The 19,682-nt window shown below is 51.0% G+C and overlaps 3 protein-coding genes, 1 long non-coding RNA gene and 3 other non-coding genes across 12 annotated transcripts; 6 read left to right on the forward strand and 1 right to left on the reverse strand.

Moving 5' to 3' along the window:
• Positions 1-292: 292 nt before the first annotated feature.
• LOC147135949 (uncharacterized) lies at positions 293-1,660 on the reverse strand. Its single transcript, XR_015089933.1, has 2 exons — positions 942-1,660; positions 293-645 (listed from the first exon to the last, which is right to left on the reverse strand). It is a non-coding gene; the product is annotated as an uncharacterized LOC147135949 (long non-coding RNA).
• Positions 1,597-5,295, forward strand: ppp1r3b (protein phosphatase 1, regulatory subunit 3B). 3 transcript variants are annotated; one of them, XM_086054429.1, is made up of 3 exons: positions 1,602-1,796; positions 1,960-2,166; positions 4,147-5,295. In XM_086054429.1, the coding sequence occupies exon 3, from the start codon at positions 4,187-4,189 to the stop codon at positions 4,961-4,963; it is 777 nt and encodes a 258-aa protein (XP_085910555.1). In that variant the 5' UTR covers positions 1,602-1,796; positions 1,960-2,166; positions 4,147-4,186; the 3' UTR covers positions 4,964-5,295. The 3 variants fall into 3 exon arrangements, with proteins under 3 accessions (XP_085910556.1, XP_085910555.1, XP_085910554.1); XM_086054430.1 differs by having other exon boundaries at positions 1,597-2,249; XM_086054428.1 differs by having other exon boundaries at positions 1,602-2,166.
• A 92-nt stretch (positions 5,296-5,387) lies between these two features.
• mfhas1 (multifunctional ROCO family signaling regulator 1) lies at positions 5,388-16,203 on the forward strand. Of its 2 annotated transcripts, XM_086054369.1 has the most exons (3): positions 5,388-9,452; positions 10,832-11,011; positions 15,130-16,203. In XM_086054369.1, the coding sequence occupies exons 1-2, from the start codon at positions 6,302-6,304 to the stop codon at positions 10,984-10,986; spliced, it is 3,306 nt and encodes a 1,101-aa protein (XP_085910495.1). In that variant the 5' UTR covers positions 5,388-6,301; the 3' UTR covers positions 10,987-11,011; positions 15,130-16,203. The 2 variants fall into 2 exon arrangements, with proteins under 2 accessions (XP_085910495.1, XP_085910496.1); XM_086054370.1 differs by lacking the exon at positions 10,832-11,011.
• Positions 16,204-16,499: 296 nt separating this feature from the next.
• rpl17 (ribosomal protein L17) lies at positions 16,500-19,682 on the forward strand. Of its 3 annotated transcripts, none has more exons than XM_086054436.1 (7): positions 16,500-16,568; positions 16,974-17,023; positions 17,229-17,269; positions 17,392-17,526; positions 17,688-17,786; positions 18,461-18,652; positions 19,600-19,682. In XM_086054436.1, exons 2-7 carry the CDS (start codon positions 16,984-16,986, stop codon positions 19,645-19,647), a joined length of 555 nt encoding a protein of 184 aa, XP_085910562.1. In that variant the 5' UTR covers positions 16,500-16,568; positions 16,974-16,983; the 3' UTR covers positions 19,648-19,682. The 3 variants fall into 3 exon arrangements, with proteins under 3 accessions (XP_085910562.1, XP_085910563.1, XP_085910564.1); XM_086054437.1 differs by lacking the exon at positions 16,500-16,568 and adding an exon at positions 16,588-16,654; XM_086054438.1 differs by lacking the exon at positions 16,500-16,568 and adding an exon at positions 16,745-16,848.
• LOC147135953 (small nucleolar RNA SNORD58) lies at positions 17,092-17,157 on the forward strand. Its single transcript, XR_015089951.1, has one exon. It is a non-coding gene; the product is annotated as a small nucleolar RNA SNORD58 (small nucleolar RNA).
• Positions 17,556-17,621, forward strand: LOC147135954 (small nucleolar RNA SNORD58). Its single transcript, XR_015089950.1, has one exon. It is a non-coding gene; the product is annotated as a small nucleolar RNA SNORD58 (small nucleolar RNA).
• LOC147135955 (small nucleolar RNA SNORD58) lies at positions 19,449-19,515 on the forward strand. Its single transcript, XR_015089952.1, has one exon. It is a non-coding gene; the product is annotated as a small nucleolar RNA SNORD58 (small nucleolar RNA).

Consider the following 19,682-nt stretch of genomic DNA (forward strand, 5'->3'; position numbering starts at 1 on the left):
CCTGCGGCCAGTTCACGGTGGAGTGCGCCTGTGGCCCATGGTCTACTGGGGGAGGCTCCGCCCACTCCCCGCCCCCCCCGACCATGCGGGATAAGCGCTGTGGAAGATGACGCATCTTCTCATCTTGTATTACTTTGATGGATTTATTCCGACCATCAACTTGAGTGACTTTTATGAACCTTGCGTGACGTTTTTATGACTCCAAAACGTGAACTTTGGCATTCCTAGGACTTAATGAACGTTGTTGCATTTGTGTGACAAATTACTTGGACTTGTGACACTTCTCACCACATTTGCTACAACATTTAGTGATATTTAATTAAATTATGACATTGACTTCGTGACTTCTAGGCCAAGTCAACGCAAACATATTGTTTTCAAGAACATGTTCCCAGCAGGCATTCTGATCGATATCGCAGCAAAATGCACTGGTTTTTCGCCATCTGCCATCTGGGGCGGCCATTTAGTCACTTGCGTCGACTGAAAATGACATCGCAACTGCTCACGGCGACCGATCGTGGCTCCGCCTCAGAAAACAGGTCAGCCGTGATTGGTCATCGGTCATCAAGAGCGGCCGGCCCGCTCGGGAGCACCTTGCCCACGGCGGCCAAGAGCGCCCAAACGTTGCGTCGGGTGAGCCTCGGACTGCGAAATCGAAAAAAAAAAATCCCTTGGCTTTATCCCATTTCCACAAAGAAATGCTTTTAGCTTGGTCTTTAGTATATCAACATCAATGATTTTTGCCTGGGACGGCAAGAAGACGTGGGAGATAGCCAGAGCCAAATAAATTGCGTCTCCGACGAGCGCTTCTGAAATGAAAAAGGGCCTCAAAGCTTTGAGGAACGGCGCTGAGCTGGCCTGCAGCCACTCCACTCCACTCGGGCGGACACACTCACTCACTCACTCTCACTCACTCACTCTCCTCATCTCGTCGGTCTCACCTCAGCCTACGTCGGAGCACCCCCGAGTCGGAGCAGGCGGATGGACGCGTCCTGGCGGATGGACGCGTCCTGGCGGATGGCCTTGGCCGTCTTGCTGGCGCAAGGTAAGCGTCGCCCCGCTTGGGGAGGAGGACCGAGGCGTGGACGGAGCCGAGCCAAACCAGAGCCAGCCGTCCATCCGTCCGTCCGTCCGGTAACAAAAGTTGGCTCAAAGTTCGCCGGACTTGCCAAAGCGCTCGGCTGCCTTGGGCCGGCCGGGCAGCCGCACTCTCTACTTTGTTGTCGTCCCACCTGAAAAACTTTGACCCCCAGTTTCAGAACCCAGTCCAGTGTTTCAAGATGAACTCCACCCGAATTGTACTCGGGCAGCGATTCTTAAACATACCGCTAGAGGGAGCCGGAATACCTCACTTTCAGCACAAATGAAATTCATGGAAGAGTCCAAACTCGAAGCGTTGAACTAATTGAGCAGTACGTTTGCAAATGTGTGATGGTCCGCTTTGAAATGGTCGAGCATGAAAATGAAACGGATCAGAGTTCACTAAAAGCACCTGCGTGAAAAATCTCTCCTCCCCAAGTGTGTCCAAGTAGTTTGCTCGGAGCGGAGGGGCGCGGCCAGTCCGGCGCGTGTCCCCGCATTTGCATACGCCCACGTGACTCGATCAGCCTTTGATTAATGATTGACACATGCGCGCATGTGCACGGACGGCTATTTTGAGCAGCCGCTGCGTGCAGGGCGGCGCATTCAAGGACGGCGTGGGCGACGCGTGGACCTGACGCCCGCCTTCTCTTGAACTTCAACCTGGGCGCAAATATTGACCGCTTGTCTGCACAACAAACTCAACAAGTCGTCCGGTATTTCCGCGGGGCCCTTCTTCCGCTTTGCTTTCTTCTGAGAGTTTTGCTCCGGATTTCAAGGGGTCGGGGGGGGGGGGGCTCCAATTGCACTTCGGGACACATTGGGACATTTGCTGACGTTTCTTCCCTCCTCACCTTTGACCCCCCCTGCGGGGAGCAGGTGGCGTGACGTCACCATCACCCGCCCACGGGCCGCTCTCGATTGGTGACTCGGGCCTGTCCACGTGGCGCCGGAGTGGCTGGAAAGCGCGGCTGGCTCGCGGGTGCGCGCGCCGGCCCGTGAAGCTGCGCGTCCCCGCGGGCTCCAAGCAGAGGACGTTTGGCGAAAAGTGGACGCACGCACGCACGCACGCCCGTCGCGCTGCAGGTAAAAAAAAGTGCACTTTTGTCACACTTTGACGAGCGAGCGCTTTATCCCTGGGAAGACGCGAGCGAGCGAGGTCTCTCGAGGTCAGGTGACCTTTTTCCTTTCTTTTTTCTTTCTTTTCTTTTTTGGCGTGGGGTGCACGGGCGACACTTGAACGCTGTGCAGGTGGCTGGCTTGTTTGTCGAATTGCGAAAATGAATTGATCGGCACGAGTTGACCAGTAAGATCCGACGGACGGACTTTTTCAAGACGACTCTCTAAAAATAAAATTGTGTAGTAATTTTTAATAGGCATGCACGGACACATGGCTGCTGAGCCCGGTGGAGAGCTCACGTTGACATTGCACGACGCACACACGTTCTTTGGAATTCCTGCGACGCGCTAATGACCACTGGTACCGATTCGGTCTTTTTTGGTACGGTGTTGCAAAAGGAAGGTTCCTCCGTTGCATCCAGCGGCTGACGGGCTTCTGTCGGCCCCCGCACGGACGCACGGACGCACGCCCCTTGTCGTGTCCCGTGCAGGTTTGCTGGCCAAGCGTCCGGTCTTGCAGCTCACGTGAGGTCAGCCGCGGACGCCAGCCAATCGCCTTCCGCCTTCTGGTCGCACAAAACTCAAGGCGCCGTTTTCACCCTGCCCCGCACTCGCCGTCACTCCAGCTGCGAGTTGCGGAGGCCGCTGCCGTTACTTTCAAGTACAGTACGTGACTTCACACGTTACAGTTACTTGACTGCTTGCGGTTACCGAGGCCGGAACAGCCGCTTTGCGCCTGCACTGACTTTGCTGCTAGTATCCATTGGATTGTCTTGATGTCAGCACTTGTTACTGTCATGAATTCCTGTCAAGTTACTTTGCGGCAGCGACCAAAAGTAGCCGCTCTCTCTTGGTAAAGTGGAAGTCAACCCAAACATTTTTTTTCAAGAATGTTCTATGCAGCCATTCTGATAAATACTGCGTTTGTGGAATAACAGTGAATCCACTCATTTTTAGCCCTCTCTGGGGGCGGCCATTTTGTCACTTCTGTTGACTGAAAATGACATCACGACCGCTCAGGGCTCAGATAACCACCAATCACAACTGACCTGTTTTCTGAAGCTGAGCCATGATTTGTCATTACCTGAGCCCTGCGCAGTTGTGATGTCATTTTCAGTTGACAGAAGTGACAAAATTCGCCACCCCCGGAGAGGGCTAAAAACGAGTGGATTAACTCTTATTCCACAAACGCAGTATTTATCAGAATTCCCCGTTGCAAGTAGTGGGCCTGCACAGAACATATTCTTGAAGGGGGGGGGGGGGGGGGAAAGTTTGGGTTGACTTCCACTTTAAGTAGAACTACAACTACCTGTACCCGTGTGCAAAATAAGAACAAGAGAAAAGGACTGTGGTGAAAGGAGAACTCCTCGGGTAGAGAAGAACAGACTCTAAAATGTCAAAAGTCGTCTGAAAAATCACTTCAAGTACAGATACTGAGAAAAATATACTTGAGTACAGGAAGTAAAGATTTGTACTGGGTTACCACATCCACTTTCCCCAGAATGTGCTACAGACGGATCATTTGATTTCTACAAAAAGATGACGGGCTTGTAATTGCCTAAAGATGCCACAGATGGCGCCAAAGAACCGCTCTCGAGTCACTTCCACATAGTTCCTTAGTACCAGGATGCCACTAGATGGCGTCAAAGTCATTTTAGCCGTAAATAACACAACAGGTTAAAAAGAAAACTGGAATTTTATTTATCACATATGACGTCATGTTTTGTCTTTTTCATACAGAAATGCTTTTTTTTATTGAAAATATTTCATGTAGTAATACCTATTTTGGGGGGGGGGTGCTTTTTAATTTCCAGCATCCACTATCACTGCTCGAAGGATGAAAATGTCCCCCTTGTGAAATTAATAAAAGTTACCTGAGCTCAGTTCGTGTTGTGAAAGGAAAAGCAAGGTTGTTTTTTTTTTTTTTTTGCCCCGTTTGTTCCTCAGGGTGATGCTAAGCTAACGCGCCAGGCCACGTGCTGTCAACATGCCGACGGACATGGCGCTGCCCCTCTTCCTGTCCCAGGAGGACTTTGCCTACCGTGACCGGAGCCCCGCCTCCCCCCGCCACGAGCGCGCCTCCAAGAAGACCAAGAAGCAGGTGACCTTCGCCGACCACCGAGGCCTGCCCCTCACCAGGGTCAAGGTCTTCTCCCACTTCAAGGACGCCATCCACATTCCCGCCAGCGTCCGCCGCACGCCGGACGACGACGACGACGACGACGACGACGACGACGACGAGCTGGTCCTGGACTTCACCCAGCCGGCGTCCGACTATGTTCTGTTCCGCCAGAGTCTGGACAGGAAGTGCGTGTGCCTGGAGAACTGCGTGCTGAAGGAGCGGACCCTGGCGGGCACGGTCAAGGTCAAGAACTTGTCCTTCGAGAAGCGCGTGCGTCTGCGCGTCACCTTCGACTCGTGGGAGAGCCACTCGGACGTGGAGTGCGCCTACGTCCGCGACTCGTACCCCAGCGCGTACGGCGACACCTTCTCCTTCAGCCTGCCCCTGCCGCGGCCGCCGGCCCCCCGCCGCCACGTGGAGTTCGCCGTCTGCTACCAGGTGGCCGGCGCCGAGTACTGGGACAGCAACCACGGGCACAACTACCGCATCCTCTGGGCCAAGGACAAGCGGCGCCGGGACGGCGACCGCCAGTTGGACTCGCGCGTCCTCTTGGACGCCTTTGGCAGCCTCACCTGCGGACACGGAATCCTCCCCGACTGGCCCGGCTACGCCGCGTACGAGAGCGTGGGCCCCTACTACTGAAGGGGGGGGCCGCAACCCGAGCGGAAGGGCGGAGGCTCGCCGACATGCTTTTTGCGCGCGAAGAACAGACGCCGACGAATCGATAAAACAAAACTAGGCAGCTAGGTGATGTGGTCACGTGACGTTCACGTGACCTTTTAATAAAACACATTGACTGTTTTAAGTGAATGAAAGGCTTCTTGAAAATAAAGACGAGCGCTTTTCAATTTCTTTTGCTTTTTCAATGTGTGGAGGCGGACGCCACGTGACCACCGAATTGCCCACTGTTATATCTTTCCTTCTCATTGCTTTTACTTGATGAAAATAAACCTTTTCAACTTCTTGCTCCTGAATGAACCGCAAGGCGATTAGGTGACGTCACTTCTCGGTTGACCTACTTTTGAGCTGCACTGACAGGCGAAGGCCACTAGAGGAATGCAGTCAAAATCTCCTCGGCACGTTGCATTCCAAGGAATGTGACGTTTTCCACATTTGATTTTCTTTGTCATCAAAAGTGTAAGCGTTGAAGATGGAGCATTCAAAGCCGTGGGGTTTAAAGACGCGAATAACCCAGGACGTGACATTTTTTCGTGATGGATTTTACGTGTTATGTTACAATGGAAAGATGTGATGCGCCCAAAAAAGAACCAAAGTACAAAATGGAGTAAAGGGAACTTTTGTACACCGGAAGTAGTCGACTGTAGACTTGTAGCTGCCTCCTCATTCTATCAGTCGAATTACGTTCAATAGATGTATTGCGAATGAAAGCGTAAAACGAACGCATGATTACATTCGGTAAGGTAAAGTGTATGAAATCAATGTTGAAGTATACACCGGCTTACATTTTTTTGTTGAGGTCTAGACGTGGTGCTTTATTATCCTTGTCACGTGTGACGTTGCAGAGGACGACGTCGCGCACCAAAACAAACACAGAGACGAATTGCAAGCAAGAATAGGAATAATGAGCAATCCAACTATGTAAACAGGAAGTAGACTTTCGCTGAGCCCTCCTCCTGCGGGCGGGGCGGGGCGGGGATGATGACGTCGACTTCCTGACTTTCTCCGCAGCAGCAGGAAGAGAGACGGAGAAGAAGGGAGAGCAAGAGAATCCGAGTAGGAACGCGTCTCGTCTCGGCTGCGCCCCGCCCCGCCCCGTCCCGTCCCGCCCCGCCATGCGGCCATGCCGACGCCGACGCCGACGCGGCCCCCCGGCTTGGTCTTTCCCCGCGTTGTTGTCCTCCTCGCGTGAGACGTCAGCGCCTCGGCGGCCATGAAGCCCCGCCTCCCCGTCGCTCGAGGCGTCCCGGTTGGCCGCCAGCAGGCCGCTCGCACGGAGGTTCGGCGGATGAGGGGCGACCCATGAGGACCCCGAATGAAGAAAAGAAGGAGTCGGGGGAGGCGGAAGCGCAGCAGAGGCGAGGCGGCGGGCCGCCCCCCCCGGAGAACAAGGTGAAGGCGGCCCAGCTGTGGCGGGACGCCGCCCTCCGCTCCAGGAAGCTGCGCAGCGACCTGCGCCAGCTGCCCCCCGACGCCAAAGACGCGGACCTGTCCCACGTGGAGGCCCTGAACCTGGGCAACCACCTCCTGCGGGAGCTGCCCGAAGGCCTGGCGTCCAGTCTGAACAACCTGCGCGTGCTGGTGCTGCGCAGGAACCGCTTCGCCAGCGTGCCGTGCGCCGTCTTCGAGCTGAGGCAGCTGGTGGAGTTGGACCTGAGCCACAACCGACTGCGGGCCGTGGCCGAGGGCCTGGGCCGGCTGGGCACGCTGAAGAAACTGAGCGTCAGCCACAACAGCATCCAGCAGCTCCCCGAGCGCATCGCCGCCTTGCAGCTTCTGGAGGAGCTGGACGTCAGCTTCAACGAGCTGCGCGACATGCCCGCGTCCTTCTGCCGCCTCGCCAGGCTACGCGCGCTGGACGTGGACCACAACAAACTGAGCAGGTTCCCTCCCGAGGTCCTGGCGCTGGCCGACTTGGAGGAACTGGACTGCTCGGGGAACACGTTTGACGTTTTGCCGGAGGGCGTGGTGAAGCTGAAGAGCATCAAGATATTGTGGCTGAGCAGCCTCCGCTTGAGCGTCCTGCCCGACACCTTCTGCCACCTGCGCAACCTGGAGAGCCTCATGCTGGACGGCAACCGCCTGGCTGCGCTGCCGCACGCTTTTGGCGGCCTGCAAACGCTCAAGATGCTCAACTTGTCCTCCAACCAGCTCACCGACTTCCCCGAGGTTCTTCTGGACATTGCGGGCTTGGAGGAACTCTACCTGAGTCGGAACAAACTGACTCGGGTTCCTCGGGAAATCGGGCGCTTGCAGAGGCTGGCCAATCTTTGGCTGGACAACAATGACATCGCGTACCTGCCGGACTCTTTGGTGGACCTGCTGAGGCTGGAGGAGCTGGTCCTGCAGGGGAACCAAATCGCCGTCCTTCCTGACCACTTTGGAAAGCTGTCCAAGGTCAACATCTGGAAGGTGAAGGACAACCCGCTGGTGCAGCCTCCGTACGAGGTGTGCATGAAGGGCATCCCGCACATCGCCGCCTATCAGCGGGACTCACTGGCGCACCGGCGCCTCCGGGCCAGGCCCAGACTCAAACTGGTCCTGCTCGGACTGAAGGACGCCGGCAAGACGCGACTGCGGCAGAGCCTGCTGAGCGAGAGCAAAGGCGGCCGCCCCGGCGGCGAAGGAATCCAAGTGGCCAGCTGGGCGGCTGAGGGCGGCCCGGCCTTCCTGGTGTACGACTTGTCCGGAAAGCGGAACCTGGACCTCGTCGCGCCCTTCTTCTTGTCCCCCGCTGCGCTCTACGTCTTGGTGGTCAACCTGCGGGCCTACTCTGCGTGCGACTTCTACACCCACGTGGGCTACTTCCTGCACCTGCTCGGCGCCAAGGTGCCCCAAGCCGTGGTGCTCTTGGTGGGCACGCACGCCGACCTGTGCGGCGACGCCGAGCTGGAGGAGAAGAAGCTGGACATCCATCGTCAGGTGGGCCTGCAGCAGAGGAGGGACGTCCAGGTTCTTCGGAACTTGGCGCTGAAGGTGGAGCAGGCCTTGCAGCAGGGCTACGCCGCCCGCGCCTCCCGGCCTCACGCCCCCTTCTACGCCGTCTCCGACGCCAACCTGCGGCAGAAGAAGGCCCGGCTGCGGTCTCTTCTCGACCGCCGCCTGCAGATTCTGTCGCCCTTGCTGAGCGTCGGCTGCGCGCCGACCGGCCGGACGGACGTCCGGCGCCTCAGGGAGAAACTGGCGTCCGTGGCCCGCCACCCCGACATCTTCCCCGACCTATACCGGGTGCTGCCCAGGTCCTGGCGCACGCTGGAGGAGCTGCACCTCAAGTCGGAAAAATTGTGGTTGACCCGCTGGGATTCGGCCCGTCTGGGCCACCAGGCGGGCCTGACGGAGGAGTGTCTGCAAAGCGCCTTGTCCTACCTGCACCGGAGCGGGACGCTGCTGCACTTGGAGGACAGCGCCGCCCTGAAGGACTACGTCTTTCACAAGCCGCCGCGCTTCCTCGCCGTCCTTAACGCCTTCTTCCAAAGAGACGGCTTGGCCGCGATGGGCGCGGCGGCGGAGGGGGACCGGGCGGCGGAGGGGGACCTGGCGGCGGAGGGGGACCGGGCGGCGGAGGGGGACCGGGCGGCGGAGGGGCTCCGGGCGGCGGAGGGGCTCCGGGCGGCGGAGGGGCTCCGGGCGGCGGAGGGGCTCCGGGCGGCGGAGGGGGACCGGCCGCCGGAGGGGGACCGGCCGCCGGAGGGGGACCGGCCGCCGGCGCTTGACGGGCAAGGTGAGAAGCTGACGGCGGCCCAGCTGCAGCCTCACTTGGACGCTTTCCGGAGCCACGGCCTCCTGCCGTCCTCCGCCATCCTCCGGCTGCTGCGCCCTCTCGTCCGGACACAACGGGACCTGGACATGATCCTGGAGCTCCTGGATAAGATGGGCGTCTGCTACTGCGTCAACAAACCCCGCGGAGGCAAGCCCTTGAAAGGCGCCACCGAGCTCTGGTACAAGTTTCCCGGGCAGCTCGAGGAGGCGGAAGCCGACGGGAGCTCAGAGAGCGAACCCCACGGCGGCTTTGGGACGGACCCCAACAGCAGCTCGGAGACGGAACCCAACAGGGGCCGGGCGCCGCCGAGTCCGCCTTTTGCCGCAGAGCAGCTGCAGATCCGCTACAGCTTCCCCTTCCTGTTCCCGCCCGGACTCTTTGCCCGCTTCGCCGCGCGGATCAACGGCCACGTGGTCCAGAGGTCAGACGGCCGGCGCCGCGTCCGGGCGTACCGAGGAAAGGTCCCGGTGGTCGTCAGCCACCGGCCCACGGCGGGGAAACTGCGGGCCGGGACCCTGTCGGTCAGCAGCCGCGCCGCGCTGCCCAACATCTGGACGGCGTGGCAGGCCGTCGCGCCGCTGCTGCGTGAGCTGGACGCCCTGCTGGAGGACTGGCCCGGTCTACACTACCACAAGCACGTCCTCTGCGCTAAGTGCCTGCGAAGAGGCTCGGGCAGCCCACACGCCTTCCCCGGTAAGAACCCTCTCATGTCACTGATGAGGTTATTTTGTGAATTAGCAAGAGCAACACCATGACTATTCCCCAAAAGTTCCTTTTCTGCGCTAAGTGCCTGCGAAGAGGCTCGGGCAGTTCCACTCCCTTTTTTTTTTTGCCGGTTAAACACATTTCGGGGCATCCGGGGAACCTTTCTTTCACACAGCCAAGAAGCAACTCAAGACAGTTAACGGAATGCAGGGGATCTAAATAGTCTACGCGTTGCCCCGGTTCACTTGCCAGGACCACTCATTTTTTGTTCCCGTCTGAAGTTGTGAAAGCGCGATTACTATTTGTTCCGGCCGGACAAAAATGGCGGTCAGACGGACGGCGCAAGGGCACCCCGGCTGTCGGCGATCAACCGACCGAAAATTTTTCGTCAAATGCCCGCCGGCTCCGCTACTCTTGACGTTTTTTCCGCAACTAACTACAATGATCCGTAACCAGAGCCAATGTAGCTTTGAAAATGTCCTTTTCTTTTTGCTCTTTGTCAATTAATCACAATTTCATACATGAGTTGATTTCAGACGCATTTCTTTTTCGGTCATTACTCTCCAGCCGTACGGAGGAAGGAAGGTCCATCCGTCGTTTGGCGATTGTAGTTGACTTTATTACACAAATACTGTGACTCTTTTTTAAAAAAAATGTTTATCTTGCCACTCGACATATGTTGAGTATATTAAACTCCATATTGATTAAAAACAACAAACACAGCTGCTAAAACCAATACAAGCTAAACTAAGCCAAGTATTTTCCCAAAACTATCTAGCAAAAACATCCTCGACTCTTCTAATCCTGGTGCGCACCACGTTATCGCAGTGGTTTATTTTGACGAAGCCTCCAGAAAGTTGGAAGAAATTTTGAAATGATTCATCTTGGTCCCTTTTTTGATTTCACCCCCCCCCCCCCCAAAAAAAAGGCACTCCAACAGGGGTGTGTAGACTTTTCATAGCCACCATAAACATCAGGTAAGGCACAATTGAGAAAAATAAATCTGAGCCACGTGTCATTGATGGCAAGTCAATCCTGTTACAGCAACATGCCTTGATCCCCCAGCCAACCCCCCCCCCCCCCTACCCCCAACGCTGGATTTAAGTGCCACGTGCACAGATGCGCACGTGTGCATCTACATGCACACTCGTGCACATTTACGCACACACTCATACACGTGCATAAAGACCCGCTCACGCTGATGCACACTGACACATAAACACGCATAGTGACACACACAAATGCCGATGCATATCCAGACACACACGAATGCACCCAGACGCACACGCCCACATATGCGGACACACACGCCCACGCGCACACGCTCGCACTTTATGATGGCGCGTATGCGTGTGTACACATTTCAGGAGAGCTTCTGTCCCAGCGACGTCCCGAAGGCGTGAGTGAGCTGACGTGTCCCAAGAATTCTTCCGAGCGAGTAAACGTGGCTTTGGTCTACCCGCCCACGCCCACAGACACGCCTCCGACCACGCCCACGCCCGCCGCGTTAGGCACAAAGTGACCCCGGCCCGCACCCAAGACACCTGGTACAATTTGCGTGTTACTTAGCAATGCTAGCCGGTAGCGAAGCTAGTAGCATTAGCTGGTACTTAGCAATGGTAGCCATTAGCAGGGTTGACTAACATCATGTTAACAGCCTATTGAAAACAAAAAACAAACAATTCATGAATGATATAAAAACGTAACAAAATGTTCTTCTTTAAGGATATGAATCAAATATGAAACAATATTAAAAGATAAATCAAAACTAAAGCATAGGAAAAAAGCACTTTTTTATTTTAATAAACCTTTTATTGGGTATTTCTTTTTTAAACACGGAAAATAAAAATCAAAAAAACCAAAGAAACAAACACACAAAAAAAAGAGAAATCAGGAAAAACAAATACAGAAAAAATACAATTGTGTGCTATACACACGATGCTGCACAACTAACCTCCAAAGAACTATATACAATTAGGGAGTGAGCTCTTCTTATCATAATATTCAGTCATTGTCAAAAATAAAGTCCGGTCTCAGGGGGGTAACAAAATCAACCCATTTGAAATTGTCCGCTACTGTGATTGACATACGCCGTTATTTTTCCCATTTTGTAAATGTCCATAGTGATGTCCGTCCACCCTTTTAGCGACGGGCTTTCTTGCATTAGCCACTTCCTGGTGAGGGCCTTTTTACCAGCCACCAACAGAATGCTAGCCAGTAGTTTGCCCTTTTTTAACCACTCTTGGGGAACAAGGCCAAAGAACAAAAATGTACTCTCCAGAAGTATTATACATTTAAATATATTCCGTAACGCCTTGTGGATCTCTTTCCAAAAGTCTTTAACAATGGGGGCAATCCCAGAAAATATGGTAATGATGTGCATTGTAATTACCACAGTTCCTCCAACAAACAGGGGCATTGTTAATGTTATAATGTGATTTTTTTTTGTGATTGACAAAATATCTTATTAATCCTTTCCATCCAAACTCTGTCCAGCTCAATGAGCTGGTACATTTCCATTGATATCTCCATAACATTGTCCATTCATCTTCTGATATGTGTAGCCCTGCTTCTATTTCCCATTTGTTTTAAATATAGGATGTAGAACATAATTTGAGATTGGACAGACCCTTGTACAAATATGAAATGATTTCGCCCTCGATTTTCGAATCGTACGCTTTTCTAAACATATCGAATAGATCCGCCCCTCCACAACTCGCATCTTTCTGTTTCATATCAACATAATGTCGCATCTGTAGGTATAGATAGAAATCTTGTCTTTCTAGGTGGTGGTTTTGCCTAAGTGTTTCGAAGCTAACTAAGTTTTATCTTACAGAAAGCTGTTTTACCCTTTGTTGTCCAACTCCTAAACCTAAGGTCAAATTTATTGGGGATAAAATCTGAATCATACGCACACCATTTCAACATCCCAATCTCTTTGTCAAGATCGTGTCTTGTTGGAGTCCTTTTCCAAATTCTTGAGGTTAGTTTGACCCATGGGTTGTCTGTAGAGTCTATATAGTTCTGAATAGGACTGAATCAGCTAAAACCGCTTGTATGGGGATTGAAAACATCCCCTCCTCTATTCTCCTCCGCTGTGCGTCACACCAACATATCATCGCTCTCATTTGAGATGCAAAATAATAGTCCCTGAGAGATGGTAGGCCCCATCTCCTTAGGTAGTTGAAAGCTTTTGAGACGAACCCTTGGTCTCTTGTTGTACTTCAATAACATTCTGTCCCATTCGTTCAACTCTTCTGTGGGTAGGGTTTGAAAAATGTTCATTTTAATTGATTCAGTCCTTGAACCAAGTGTAAAGAAGGGGATAAGATCCCACCTTCCTATATCTTCTCTGATTCTTTTTTGGAGAGGCAGCTGATCGATCTCTGATCATTTCCTTAGGTCTTTTGGCAGAATGACGCCCAAATACTTCAAAGATTCAGCTTGCCATGTAAGGGGACAGGTGTTTATAATGTTTGTTGGAGGGTCATAATTATATGAGAGCAGTTGAGTTTTGTGCACATTAATTTTGTATCCAGAGAGTAGGCCAAACTGATGAAATGATTGCATGAGCTTCGGTAAAGATTGGGTCGGGTGTCCCCGATAACCCAAAATGTCATCCATCGGCATTCCAGGCCAATTTACGTTCTGTCCCTTTGCTGATTATCCCTGTAATGTCTTCAATTTGCCTAATATGTTGAGCTGACGCTTCCTCAGCAAATAAAGTGCAAAAAGTAGTGGTGACCACGCACAGCCCCGCCTTGACGTCCTCTCTAGGGTGAAACTGTTTGCTAGATAGCCGTTGACTTTGATATCATACGGCGCCTGTATGGCTTCTGTTGTGCTGTCATGGAAACCAAATGTATTCGGAACTTTGTAAAGAAAGCACCAGTTCACCGAATCCACCGACGCCTTTTCGGCATCTACGCTGATTACCAAGGCCTCGGTTCTATTCTCCTGTATACGATGCATGCATGACATGTAGCGTCCTCCGTATATTATCCTGTGTTTGTCGTCGACGTATAAATCCTGTCTGGTCGTTATGTATGAGCATAGGTAGAAATCCTTCCCATCGTCTGGCCATTATAGAAGTAAATAATCTGTCATCTATATTAAGAACTGAGATTGGCCTATATGACCCCCGTTCCATTTGATCTTTTCCTTCCTTCGGTATAGCTGAGATGATCGCCTCTTTCCGACAAGGTGGTGTTTGTGCTCTCCTTAGGGTCTAATTTTAGTGTGCCAAGCAAAATGGGAATCCATCCATCTCTAAACTGCTTATACCAGTCCGCCGCATAGCCATCAAAGCCTGGGCATTTTCCTGATTTCAATCTATTAATCGCAGTTTTTGTTATATCACCCAACATAATGTTGTTCTGCGTGACAGTCAATGTAGGTAAGCTTAAAGGGTCCAGAAATGCGTCAATTTGTGTTTCGCTTCCCCCTGGAACCCCGCAATATAAAGTTTGATAGAACGCCTCGAAAGCATTCTGTATTTTGTTGAATTTGTTTTTAAGATGCTTTGTCCTTGGGTCTCTAATTTTATGAATAGTCTTTTCTGCCGTCTTTTTCCTCAATTTCCACGCTAATATTTTCATAGATTTGGATCCACTGTCATCATATCTTTGTTTTAGGAACATCAACTTTTTCTGAATTTCTTTCTTAATGATGCTCAATCAACTAGATTTCCTTTGCGATAGTTTAGGGGGGCCAAATTCGTTATTACTCACGGGAGCTATCGCTCTCGGCGGCCATTTGAAAAAACTCATTTTAACAAACCTAAAAAACAAACCTAAAGTAATAAATGCTACTGAAAAACAGCTAACGTTCACCGGCATGGCCAAACGTTATTTGGTGGAGCACATTTAATAGAATTCTCAAACGTGTTAGCATTTTCATTAGCATAGTGACAACACGATTGCTAGTGTTGCAACCATGAATAAAAAAAATGTCAAATAATGTGTGCGTCGGGGAGTCTATTCCCCAACGCACACACATTCTGTTTGTCAGTCCAGCCAATGCTGCATTCGAGGAAGGTGGGAAGTCGCATTTATCTCACTCAAATATTGCCAGTTCTGACCTCAAAGCGCTCGAGGCGAATGTAAACGACAAAGATGGCTGATTCCGATCAATTGTTTGTTGTTCTGGTTCATTCCAACACAGTTTGACCTCCAGCGAATCTTTTCCGTATTTTCCTTCATTTATATCAAAAAAAGGAATATTTTACCGTCAAAGCATTTCACCAAATCACTTCATGCAGGGAGACAACGGCATATCTTCTTCACGCAGGCAGTACAAATCACATCTTACGTCAAGTTATTTTGAATAACTAAATGAATGTAGTCACAGGAAAAGCCAAATATATGTTTGTAATGATGTTTTGCCATCCGCGGTCTGTCTCGATGGTATCGTCACATTGAAGTCTGTCGTTGAATTCGGGCTCCTTTTTGTTTTTTCCGGCTCCGCAAATCGGACCTCCCAGTTCAAAGGGACATTTCTTATGCGCTTTTCCTCGTTCCCGACTTCCCACCTTCCTCGAATGCAGCATTACACACAATATTTGTTTGCACGTTCGCTAGCGTGACTCACGTCATGTTTGTTTACTGGAATGCTAATATCATGCTAGTGTGTACGCTCTTACATGTTGGTTTTGTGTCGATTTCAGGTTGTTGTTTCCGCCGGGAAGAGCTCGGGGGGCTTTCTCAGGAACGTGACGCGAGAGCGTCGGACTGCTGAAAACACGCTCGGATCAGCTTGATGGGGGCTGACAGGCCCCATGATGCAATGCGACTATTTATTCTTCAGCTTCTCAATCGATTGATGGATCAATCACTCATCGTATGTTTTGTCTCCAAAGATGAGCAATGTTGCAATAGTTTGAGTTCTAATGATTTGATTTTGTGTGTGTGGAGTCAACGTGACAGAACTTTGTTACTGTGGTAACGCATGCGACAGACTCCTGTGTCGCCTGATGGATGACATCATCAAACTGAGACTCACCTTTTTCATGTCAATAAAACCTTTATTTTTCTACACGAGACGAAGAGAAACACGTGAATAAAACACAAAGAAAGAAAGAAACGAGTCAATCGCCAGTCAGTGCCTCAAACTTGACTCATTTCCCCTACATACGGCAACAAACTAATGAATCCCATCAAAAATGCAAATACTATGTCTATATTAGGGATAGACCGATCAGCCTGCTTTTTGAAAAAAAAGATCCGACGACCGATAATGAATCAATCGCGGGGTCGGCGATCCTGCCCGGGCTCATTCGGTTCGACGCCTAGCCAGAGAACTGATGCGATGGCGGCTCCGGACCCAAAGCCAGAATCGGCTAAGTATGTTGGCTAAGTACATGTTGTTGCCATGTATTGTGCTGAGCCCACAAGGTCACCCACATGGTGCACGCTCTACTTAGCTTTAGTGTGGCTAGGCTACTATATCACTTGTATCCAAATACTAGTCACATCATTTCAGTTCACCTTGTCATGTTCACACACACCAAACCTTCATAAATCGTATGCAACGTTTACATTCCCGCGGAATGCAACAATATCTCCCCATCACTCAATGTTTTCAAAGTGGCTTGTGTGTGTGTGAATGTGTTCCACGTTTTTCCCTGTAAAAAGCCTCTATACTAACCCTAACCCCTAACCTATTGTTAGAAAGTTGAACATTGATGAAAGATATTGGCTATTTTGATTTTTAACAATAAAAGTAATAAATGGCAAAATGACATTTGCACTTCTTTTTTTCCCAGTAAATCCAAGATGAGGTTTCTACTAGTTTCATTTTCAGTTTCATCTCATGGAACAGGAAGACGTTGTGGAATTTAGCTTGTAAATGTAGGCCGGCGCATCTGATAATGACTGTCAAATAATGCATGTCTTTATTCGGCAAAGTCATTAACACGAACGGAACGACACACATCCTATTTTAAAACACGTATGAATTATTTTATTATGCTTGTCACACGCTGAGGTAGTCAAATAAGTTCCAAGTTGTGTTGTCCTCCGACCACCAGGGTGCGCTGACAATTAGGTAGCGCACATCATCTTCGCTGTGGCTCCGCCTCTTCCTCTTCCCGTCGCGGCCTCTCAGGTAAGGACGACAATCTGCCGAGCTGCAATGCAATCCATCTGAAATCTTCTACAAATTGGCTCAATCCGTCTTTGTAAACGGCCTTGGTTAGTCTTCAACACACGGACGCCCCATATGGCGTCTCCAGTTTGTGTGAAATGTCGCGATTGTGGCTGTAAAGTTGACATTTCGCCAAGGTCCGCCATGTTGGCCGCGTCCACACGCGATTGATTTCGTCCACGTTCCGCGTAACAGATGAGCGTTTGGTTGAAGGATGTTAGAAAGTGAACATTGAGACGTGGTGTGTGTCTGTTATGCTGAAACTTTTGTCAAGCCAGACAAAGTAGTTCGCCGGCGCTACAAGCTAACTGCTGCTAAGTGGAGCACGGAAGTGTTTGACGCTCCCCTTCCTACTTTGTCTTGCAGAAGTCTGAAAATGGTCCGCTACTCTCTGGACCCCGAGAACCCCACCAAGTGTGAGTATATTCAAAAGATATCTGCCCCCTCTTTTTTTTTTTTTTTTTTTTTTGGATTAAGTGAGGCGGCGCGCTGATGACTCCTTAGGACACCTTTGGAATTCCCATGAAAACAACTGTGATGGCTGAGCGCCTGCAAAATAATTGACCTGCACACTTTCGCAATAAGACAAACGCCTTGCTCACAGCAACTTTTGTCTCCTAGCATGCAAGTCGAGAGGCTCCAACCTGCGAGTCCACTTCAAGGTGAGCCCCGACGTTGATCTCACGTGAACAATTACTCTATCGAAGAACTGGTCGACCCGCAACATTTCAGTCTTAACCGGTATTGTTGTGAAAGTCTTGTGACTTTTTGCCACGCGTTGTAGAACACGCGTGAGACCGCTCAGGCCATCAAAGGCATGCACATCCGCAAGGCCAACAAGTACCTGCGGGACGTCGTGGTCAAGCATCAGTGCGTCCCGTTCAGACGCTACAACGGCGGCGTGGGCAGGTGCGCTCAGGTGAGTGCGCGTTTACGCGGCGATGGCGGCCGCTGTGATGACCTTCTTAGGACACCTTTGGATTCACCATGAAACAAAACTCTGGTCTGAGCGGCCGCCTGCCTACCTGCGCGCGCGTGCGCGGCCGAGAGTTGCGGTCTCACAGCGTTTGTCTCCTTCAGGCCAAACAGTTTGGCTGGACACAAGGCCGATGGCCCAAGAAGAGCGCCGAGTTCCTGCTGCACATGCTCAAGAACGCCGAAAGCAACGCTGAGCTCAAGGTGGGTTGCCGTGGCAACAGACCGTCCTTTGCGGTCAGCGTGCGCCGCAAATCGCTCGCCTACTCGGCGCAAAGGGATTTTGCTGTCGAGGTGTGACTTTAAAGTTTCTGTTTACTTACATGACTGTTGTCGTTAGAGTACCGCATGCATTTAGCGACTTTGGATGCCGTTACTTGACTGTTAAAGTCACTTCAGATGTGACTTCCTTGACTGTTAGTGACCTCGGCAGTTGGTACTTTGGATTATTCATGGCCCGATACTAAATTCTGACGGTATGATAACCGTGCGCAAAAATGTTCGTATCACCCCATTGAAATGACAGCTCTGAAATGGCCATATTCCAAATATTTAGCAAAGTGACAAGAGTCTTTTTTCCCCATTGAGCAGGCCATTTTATCTCGAAATGAATTATAATCTTTGGTGCAGAATAAACATGTTTCATTTAAATGAAGAAAACGTTAACATTCTTCTGTTTTAATTCTTAGTGAGTCACAGTGTCTCATCACCGGTGTGCTATTTTTTGAACAGTTCCCTTGGGACTAAATAGTACCCACTGGCACCAGGTTTTGTTTTTAGGACATCTTTGGTCTCGCTCACGCCGGACTTTCAGTGGACTTTATGAACATGAGTCGTAGCGAGCAAGGTGATGATGTCGCGTGCGTGCGTGCGCGCAGGGCCTGGACGTGGACTCGCTGGTGATCGAGCACATCCAGGTGAACAAGGCGCCCAAGATGCGGCGTCGCACGTACCGCGCCCACGGCCGCATCAACCCCTACATGAGCTCGCCGTGCCACATCGAGATGATCCTCACCGAGAAGGAGCAGATCGTCCCCAAGCCCGAGGAGGAGGTGGCGCAGAAGAAGAAGGTCGGTCCGCCCGCCCGCCCGCCCTCGGCCACAGTGCCGCCTTGACTTACTGACGTAAAAAAAGGGGCCAGGAAAAGCATCTCAAGTACACATGGTTATTATAGTTGAGCGGAGCTAACAAAATACATTTGCGTTCATGAAATGAAATAAAAACCAAATGCTTTTACCAAAAAAAACGACGCGACAGCTTACATTCATCATATGAATGATTAAGGCGAAAATGTCCCTCGTGTTTGTCGGTATCAAACATGATTTTTCAGAGTGCATTTTGAAATGTCTATTTCAGACTTGTCTTGCACCGTATTTCAAAAGAAAAACTCAAACAAAGCATTTTTGAAAAACTTTGCTCAAAACGAATGACGAAACACAAAATAAACTAAAGTCCAAAGCAAATAAAAAGCAACTGTGACGACAAATCCATCAGGATTTTGCCTTTGTCCCGGACGCTATCCAAGTATTTACTTGCACTTGCTGCACTGTTACGGCACTCGCGGCTGTTTTGGGACTTGAAGATGTCGATGGTAAAATGGACTTGAGCACAATCGAGTCATTTGAAATGTGACGACCCAAACTGGACTTGCGCTACGAGTGCTTGGCTGCTGTACTTGTGTACCGGTGTTAGGCCACTTTGCGCTTTTCAACAATGACCAAGGAAAAAATCTAGGCCACGCCCCTTAACGGCGCACTTTCCAAAATTAGATTGTGATCTTTGCGTTTTCCAATGTTGCCCCTTTTCAAACAAATTTTTGGTTTCATCTCAATGGGAAAAAGTAAGTCAAGGTGGCACTGTTGTGTGTTGCCATGATGACTACTTAGGACACCTTTGGATCAACCAATGAAAACACTGGAAAGCTCTGAGCAACACCACGGCAACCGTTGTGTGATGATGTCAAGACGGCGGCGTGTTAATGTGCATTTTGTGCCTGCGTGTGTGCGTGCGCGTGCAGGTGTCCCAGAAGAAGCTGAAGAAGCAGAAGTTGATGTCACGCGAGTAACTTGCAATCAAAAAAATAAACCTTCTTGCCACCGA

The sequence above is a fragment of the Filicampus tigris genome, chromosome 15 (genome assembly GCF_054856515.1).
Source record: "Filicampus tigris isolate MCC_2025a chromosome 15, RoL_Ftig_1.0, whole genome shotgun sequence".
In the NCBI taxonomy this organism is placed as follows: domain Eukaryota; kingdom Metazoa; phylum Chordata; class Actinopteri; order Syngnathiformes; family Syngnathidae; genus Filicampus; species Filicampus tigris.